This window comes from Triticum aestivum, chromosome 2A (genome assembly GCF_018294505.1).
Source record: "Triticum aestivum cultivar Chinese Spring chromosome 2A, IWGSC CS RefSeq v2.1, whole genome shotgun sequence".
Classification (NCBI taxonomy): Eukaryota; Viridiplantae; Streptophyta; class Magnoliopsida; order Poales; family Poaceae; genus Triticum; species Triticum aestivum.
Window position 1 is genome coordinate 636005527 of NC_057797.1, and position 8856 is coordinate 636014382.

The 8856-nt window shown below is 42.0% G+C and overlaps 1 protein-coding gene across 2 annotated transcripts; it reads right to left on the reverse strand.

The window, feature by feature from the left end:
- Positions 1 to 3398: 3398 nt before the first annotated feature.
- On the reverse strand, positions 3399 to 7862 carry LOC123189918 (NAC domain-containing protein 7). Of its 2 annotated transcripts, none has more exons than XM_044602436.1 (5): positions 7513 to 7862; positions 7265 to 7407; positions 4913 to 5081; positions 4466 to 4737; positions 3399 to 4331 (listed from the first exon to the last, which is right to left on the reverse strand). In XM_044602436.1, exons 3-5 carry the CDS (start codon positions 5070 to 5072, stop codon positions 3744 to 3746), a joined length of 1020 nt encoding a protein of 339 aa, XP_044458371.1. In that variant the 5' UTR covers positions 5073 to 5081; positions 7265 to 7407; positions 7513 to 7862; the 3' UTR covers positions 3399 to 3743. The 2 variants fall into 2 exon arrangements, with proteins under 2 accessions (XP_044458371.1, XP_044458373.1); XM_044602438.1 differs by having other exon boundaries at positions 4913 to 5102.
- Between the last annotated feature and the right edge of the window lie 994 nt (positions 7863 to 8856).

The following is an 8856-nucleotide window of genomic DNA, read 5'->3' on the forward strand; positions in this document are numbered from 1 at the left end:
TAAATACGATCAAGATCGCAACTAAGGTAACAATGGATCCAACAGCATAATGATACCAAGCCTCACTATCGATGGCATATTTTCTAATATTTCTAATCTTCAAGTGCATTTTCTCCATCTTGATCTTGTGATCATCGACGACATCGGCAACATGCAACTCCAATTCCATCTTCTCCCCCTCAATTCTTTTCAATTTTTCTTTCAAGTACTCGTTTTCTCTTTCAACTAAATTTAACCTCTCGACAATAGGGTCGGTTGGAATTTCCGGTTCACATACCTCCTAGAAAAAATTTCTATGTCAACTTGATGGGCATAATTTGTCATAAACACAAAATGCAACTAGTTTTAAAAGAGAATATATATACCACATCCGAATCATAACAAGGACGAGGGCCGACGGGGACGGATATCAAAACCATGGCACTATATGTATAACAAACAACGTACGAGTAAGATAATTATACGAGTAACTATATATCCAAATCACACAAACATCAATTTTTATATAAAATTTCATAAACAAGAGGCTCACCACAAGGTGGTGCCGGCGACGGGACGGTGCGGGCGATCGACGGTGGTTACGACGGAGATTTAGAAGGCACTAAGTAAACCACACCTACATATGCAAACTAAGTGTTATTTTTTTACCTCAAATTGCATATAAATCAAATACTAGCACATATATATATCCTTCCAAATTACTAAACTCACAAATTAATCACTATATAAAGCATTGCAAGAGCTAATCTAGCAACGAGAGATAAAAGGACAAAGTTGCTAACCTTTGTGATCATTTGAATGGATGGGGGCCTTCAAATCTTGATAAATTTTGAGCAAAATGTGTGATGAGCTCGAGAGGAAGAGGGGAGAACAGAGAGGAGAGGGGAAAGGGGAAGAACAGAGCGACCTCGGGTGGACGAAGGGTTTATGTAGGACGACCTTTAGTACCGGTTCGTGCCAAGAACCGGTACTAAAGGGGCTGGAGGGGCCCCAGTCTGACAACATCCTGCCACCACTCTCATTAGTACCGGTTCGTGGCACGAACCGGTGCTAAAGGTTCGCCACGAACCGGTACTAATGAAAGCGGCCCGGCTAGCCGTTGGAACCGACACTAATGTATACATTAGTGCCGGCTCAAATACAAACCGGCACTAATGTGCTTCACGTTTGACCCTTTTTCTACTAGTGTTTATGGTCAAAGTTGGATATCGAGAAGCGCGAGCGCCCTATATTTTAGAATGGAGGGAGTATGATTTTGGTCATTCTTGTTGTAGCCCCCCTATCATCAATTCTTGGTTCCGTCTTTGCCCGAAAAAGTTCTTTTACCGGTGCCGGGATGTACCAGTATGCAATGCACCATCAATCGGTTTTATCAAGATTTGTGCAGTCTGACAAGTATAAATATGTAAATTATTATACCATTGAAATACACAGGTGGAGCCCACCAGTGTGTAGCTTTTTGCAGGTGAGAGTGGGTGTGGATCGCTGCATGCATTTTAAAGTGTTCTCTCTCCCCAAACAAACTAGTTGTATTTTATTTCATGGTCACATTTCGAATGGCTAATAACTTATGAACCAAATTTCTATTTGTGAAACATTTTATATATTTGATTTTCTGACGCTAAGATCTGTAAAACAAGACCAAACTTGACTATATTTCAAACGAGTTTCAGAAAACTGATATCACTTATTCAAAAAATTATTTCACTCATTTCAATAAACTATTTCACTTATTTCCATAAACAGATTTTACTCACTCCAAACAAACTATTTCACTAATTCCAGAATACATATTCCACTCATTTACAAAACACATTAGATTCACCCATAAAGAACTGATTTCACTCATAAAAAAAATATAGATTTTAAAACTCTATTTCACTCGTTTCAAGAAACTAATTTCAGAAAAAACATATTACACTCACTCAGTTAAAAAACCATTTCACTCGTTCCAAAAAAAGATTTCACACATTTCAGAAAACACATTACTCTCATTTGCAATAGTAATCTCACTGTGAATTTACGAAATATATTGAAATGTATTCCACTAATAAAAAATACCATTTTCAAACACTGAAAAATTAGTTTCGCGGCAAAAATTGGTTTTATTTCACTTTAATTGAAATAACTTATTTCACTCATTTCAGAAAACACACTGCACTCATTTACAAAATATAGATTTCACCCATTTCACTAGTTTCAGAAAACACATTACACTCATTTTCAGAAAACGTATTACACTCATTTCACTAGTTTCCAAAATAAGTATTTCAGAAAACGTATTACACTCATTTCAGAAGGCACATTACAGTCGCTCAATTGAAATACTCCCTCTATTCCACAATGTAGTGCTTTCTCTATCCCCGTGCTTCAACTTTGACCGTAAATTTAACTATCAAGACCGATTGCGGCGGGAGCAAAAGTTATATCAGTGAATTCGTATTCGAAAGAAGTTTTTAATTATGTAATTTTTTTCTCCCGCCGCAGTAGGTCTCGTTCGTTAAATTTATGGTCAAAGTTCAACCTCGGGAAGCGCGGGCGCACTATATTTTGGAATGGATGGAGTACTATATTTCACTTGTTTCAAAAAACTGATTACACTCATTACAAAAGATATGTTTCACTAGTTTCGAAAAACACACATCACAATTACTCCATTGAAGAAGCAATTTCGCAAGCTGGAATATGAAACTCACAAAGAAAACTGTATTCAGAAAAGTGCTTCAATCATTTCAATAACCTATTTCAATCATTTTGAAAATTGTAATGTGAAATGACTGAAATTAATATTTTGATATTATTGAAATGGTAAAAATTAAACTAGTTTAAATATACTCAAGATTGATCTCATTCTAAAGATCTTATGTTCAAGAATTTGAATATATGAAAATTTTAAATAATAGAACAATGCTGTAAAAATATTGGCCACCTAAAAATGTAAACAAAAATAAAATGCATGGGTTTGTTTGAGAGAGAGGAGAGATGTTGCATGCATATGTACCTGCCACTGCAAAAAGTACTTCTCCTGACATGGGCCCTAATAATCTGACATTGATTTGACTATATACAAAAAATTAACTACCATAATACATGGTTATACATATGAATGGGTCCCACTTAAACACAGATCGCAAATCATGTGAACGGTGGATGGTTCGCCGGTATCTCCCTGCACCAGTAAAAAGTGCTTTCTGTGTTCCTGCCCACATGCCTAATGCAGGGCTGGGATTGGAGCTGCATATGCAATACGCTGCACAAAATCCTCTATATGTTATTTGTGTGTGACCCAGATTATATGTTGTTCACATATAAGATCGATATAGATAGGTTTTATTAGCACTACAACTGTAAAGAATATCAATACACTGCGGTGTCTAGCATCAGGGAAATTACTCACAAAATTATACTACATCGCTTGAATTGGAAAGCGCATAACCACTAGCTGTGCATGGCACCGACCATATAGCAGCCATTTTGGGAGTACTATACAGCATGAGCAGCTAAATTGCTGTTACAATCGCCTAGGCGGTAGTACCTTATGACATTACACCCTCCAAATTGTGCATGCAAGTACAACCAATTTGGCTATACTTTATTAGTACATATATATAGAGCTTAATTAATAGCACTGCTAGCTATGTTTACGTACATTAATCATCTCACACCACAATATTTTTAAGCTTTATACAGTGATGTGCGTTAGTGTGTATCTTTTCGTATCTTGTGTCTGTATATGCCGTACGTTATTTCCACAAACCATTGTCCCCTCCGCTGGAGGCAGATGCCGACACGTAATCCAAGGCCTCTTCGTGCTTCCCCTCCGCCTGAAACGCCAGCGCCGGATTAGCGTAGCTGCTAGACTCCTTCGGAGTTGAGCCGTCGTGGCTGAGTTGGGACGCCATGAATTTGTCAAGGTCCCTCCACTCTCCGGCGGATGCGTCCGTCACATAAACCGGCTCGATCTCAAGCTGCCGAGAAGCTTGTCCGTCGTGCGTCTGGTTGCACGGTTGGAGACTGGCAGCTACGGCGCCGATCAGGTCCGGAAGCCCGGGCATCTCTAGCTGCGGGAGCTGCAGGAAGCTTGCCGGCTCCTGAGGAAGGAGCTGATGGTACTCCAGCTCCACCTTGCACGGGTGGTGGTAGGTCTGGTGGTGTCCATGATGGTACGCCGCGTTCTGGAGGTGGTGCACTGCCTGCCTCGGCGAGTCGACGCGAGGCGCCATGAACGCCACATGATCGTTGTTGAACCAGAAGGCCGAGTCAGTGGCGGCCATTCTCTGCACCGTCGCAACTCGCTTCTTGAACACCTTGCATACCACCCATCCTTCGTCCTGAATAACACCAAACGTACAACCAAATTAACATTTTCATTAGGGATGGAATGGTCCTGAAGAACGGTACGTATGACGCGAATAATTATTACTAGCATTCACATTTTGGGAGCTTGCCAGCTTAGCTTACGTACGTGGGGAGCTCCATTTTCGTTGGTCTCCAGGCGATACTCGTGCATGATCCAATCTAACTTCTGCCCATTGGGAGCCCGGCCCTTGTAGAAAACCAGCGTCTTCCTCATCCCCACGAGGCAGTGCTTCACGTAGATCGGCTTGTCCCGGCCGGTGGCCTTCCAGAAACCCGCCGTGGTTGCCCTGTTCGTGCGAGTGCCGGTCGGATACTTCTTGTCCTTGTGGCTGAAGAAGAACCAGTCGTTCTGGTCTTCCGTTCCGATCTTGCATCGTTCTGTTTGAGCATCGTTTGAGCTATGGTTAGTGCGTTCAAAAACTGAATTTAATGCATGGACTGGTACGTCATTCTTCTGCTAATCATGCTAGAGTAGTGTATTGCAAGGTCACGCTCATAGGAAAGCTTGTTTGGCTGTATTGTATACAACATGAATGAGTGAAGTTGTGATTACCTTGTAGATCCCAAGGTTCGATTTTGTACAAATCAACGTCTTTTATAATGTCTAAGTCAATCCTCTTCAGTTGCACCTTCTTCCTCAGGTAGTAATCCACCAGTTCCTCATCAGTGGGGTGGAAACGGAAACCAGGGGGGACGTGGGAGAAAGCATTCATCTTCTTCCACTGATCAAAATAATATAGGTGCTAGAAGCAAGTTAGTTGACAGTTGACACTACTGCCCCTGATAAACAAAAACATTCTTGAATCATGCATCTGATTATTAATTATGGTCACTCCATCTCCATTCGTGTGCAACATCTTATACTCCCTCTGGTATTAATACAAGGCAATTACAAAAAAGTTACAAGCTCACTATCTCTTCCCGAGAAGAATTGATCAGATTTTTGCCTCGTATGATAGTGCTTATTTATGCAAATGTTGCAGCTAGCCATAGAGAAAGAGACACCACATGCAACATGTTTGATTAGCCCGGAACATGGGAGGTTTAATTTTCCACACAATTAATCGTGTTATTTATTAGTTGGCTTGGTTTTCTTCCTATCTGAAAAATGGGGTAGTGGTCTTGTATTGAAAAACGGCGGGAGTAGAATTTATTGCTATTGGGACTATAATATGCAGCTCTACATTTGTCAATCAAATTTGTAAGGCCAGCGGCTCTCCTCCTTTTCAACAAACAAAAGATCAACACATCTGTAAGTCACATTTCTAATCACTTCATATAAAACCTAACAAAAACTAGTGCAAATTTTGGAGGGTGATTGTAATCCAACGCCCATAAGGGATTAATTACTCCTAGGTTTGATGCTTCGTCGTCTCATTTATGTGAATTATTATTTCAGTGTGAGAGTGAGGCGATGTTCCCGTCAATAGTGAGGTATATGTGTTGATCATGAGGCCCCATGGTTTGAATCTTCAGTAGATATTGTGTGAGTGTGTGTGGGACTAGAAGCTTACTGGTGTGCATGTGTGTGTGAGTTTATGTAGTATTAGGTGTTTCTAAATAAAAATAATTGGGATTCAAAAAAGTTGACAGGCAGATTTTCAATTATTTGAAGCAAATTAGAATTAGTAGTGATATTCATATGTAAACATGTAATATTAGTTGTCATATTTCAAATTTCATGAAGCTATATTCACATTCAAAGTCGACACACTTTTGCGTATACATCTTTATATAAAAATGGTGAAATTTGAGGCCTTGCTAAGAAAGTGTGATAGCTTACTCCAAAAATCAGCATTATAAAAGATGTTTAATTCTATGCAAACTAGGTTGAATTGACAACGATTTCATTGCAATGAAATGAATTGGTCAAGTGTATGATTATCAAATTGCATGTTTCCTGATTCTTTTCTTTGTCAACTCTTTGGCAATTTTCATGGCCTTTGTTTACTTAAAACTTCATGAAGGTGTGTTCGTACTCATCATAACTCTGTGGACTTCTATATAAAAGGTGTGAAGCTTGAGATCTTGCTGAAAAAGTGATAGCCTACTCTAAGAATATGCATTGGTGCAAGAACATCAAATGCTTGCTTAATTCTAGGCAAACCAAGTTGTAATTGTCGAATATACAAAATTTCACTAGGACAATTTTCATGGCCTTTTGTTTGGATTGCATAGCTTTGCTATGTGTGTGGTTAAAGCTAGGTTATTCGAAAGGTTAAAAGTGCAGATTTTGCTAAATTAAACTCACAACTATACATCTTCAGGCCAACTAGTAAAAAGATGAATGTCACTTTTGCTCTGTATAAAGGATGGGGATTTATAGAAAACTAATTTATGTTTAATAATAGCTCCTTTGAACTAGAACTAAAAGAGAGACATAAAAATAAGAGTAATTACGAACTCATGGCAGAAAGGACAATACTTTCTTCGTATGTAGGATTGCAGGACCATATGATTGAGCCCCATATTTTTCTATTGTTATTTTTCTTTTGTGCGGACGAAGCTAAATATAATGACTGCATTCCAGAAGCAGTAGATCGCAAGTCAAAACTAATTAAATTTCTCATGTGGATGAGGAGGATTTAGATGTGCAATACTTAGAGCACATACATATGTGCTATAGCTAGGGTACATCTAGATGTGCCCTACTTATCACACATGTAAGTGACTCAATTAATCTGGAAAGAAAAGAACAAAAAAACAAAAGAAAATGTTTGCACAAATTTTATTTTAGCGTAAAATCAATAACATAAGATTTAGATGTGCTACTTAGAGCACATCTAGATGTGCTATAGCAAAACTGCTATATCTAACTATCTACACATACGATCAATCAAGAGAGTGAAAGACAAGCACACTTGCACGCTGACAGTCAAGAATCTATGGCGCAGGAAGAACGTACCGGTGCTTCACCACGCCTACGCGCGTGCAGATGCGCGCACCGAGTTCTGCCAAGCGCTGCTTTTGCTCCAGGGCAGGGCCAACCTTTCGCTGCTCCCCCTCCTCGTCTTCTCCTCCGACAAACACCTCGAAGCAAGCGAACCCCTAACCCACGAAGCACGCTTCGGTCAAAACTTCAGCATGCACGGCGACGCAGAAGAGAAGAAGAAACCACGAGGTAAATGGATGCTGGTTAACTATCTTGCGTACCTAGCTGGCCCGCCCTCCTCTCCTGTGCGCGGCTGCTACCTTGCAGCAGCTAGACTCGAGCTGGCCTTCAGTCTCCGATGGAAGCCAGGAGCTAGCTAGCGTGCAACCTCAGTTAGCTAGTCCCCCGTCGCTGGCTTTCGCCGGATGGTCGGGTCGATCGATGGAGGGGAGGGACAAGCCGGGCTATATATATACACTGGTGGCCTGCTTGCCCCGGTGGGTGGCCGGAGAGCGCGGATGGATTGCGGGCCAAGGCTAGCTGCAATCCAGGAGCGACGCGGCGAGACAGCGACGGCGAGATCTGCCACGATCTCCCTCTCAGCCGCGTTTTCTATTGGCCTTCTTCGCCGTAACCGCCACCTCCCCCCCCCCCCCCCCCCCCCCCCCCCACCCGCTCACGACAGCGACGCCGGCCTCCTCGAGCGACCGATCTATCGCCCCCGGCCGGCCGCGTCTCCTCGGCCCTCCGATGAGCTCCGGCCAAGACCGAAAGGGTGTCGCAGACTCCACTTCCTTAACTCGGCTCATCTATAGACTATAAGTAGAAAGGTGGCTATTCAGGGCGAGGCGCGCGGGAATGATGGCCGGGTAGGCGAGCGAGAGCAGAAAGCCACCTTTCTACTCAAATGCGCGGAGGCAGGGAGGATGCATGTAACGATGTAAAGGTGCTGCTCCGATCCTTCAACCCCTCGGTGATGGATTGATGGATCGATAATACGTGAAACGTGCATTTGGCTTTGTGTGGCCCTGAAACTGAAAGCAAGTAATTATGGTTATTACGGTTATCATGGGCGGTGCAATATTGGGACCAAACACATCCTGTTGCATGCACTTTGCCGATCGAGGAGGAGATGCATGGCGCAAGTTGGAATTATGCAATCATGCATGCATGGACCGGGGTCTGATGCAACTACTGTTGTCACTCATGGAGCACTTGCTCTCGCACATAATTTGCATTCCCTCGTTATACATAGTGTATACTGAAATGCATGAGGAGTTGTAATATAGGAGTACTAGTGTAAGTCGGAAAACATAAATATACGCCCCCAGAAAAAACATAAATATAGGAGTACTAGTGTAAGTCGGAGTATTAGTGGACGTGACGACAAATAGATGCCCCCAGCAAAACAAAAACACACACCAAATATATGGCCAGCTAACTGTCTGCACAATGTGTTAACAAACCATGGCAGCTCTCTGCTGGCTCACCTCGATGTGTGGTCGCTCTCGGCTCAGCCGGTTGGACCCTACTTCTCGACCGACCCAAGCAGTGTGTATCTCCGATGGGGACCCTCCTCCAAATGGAAATGCAGTGCCACAGAAGCGAAATACCTCACACCGTGC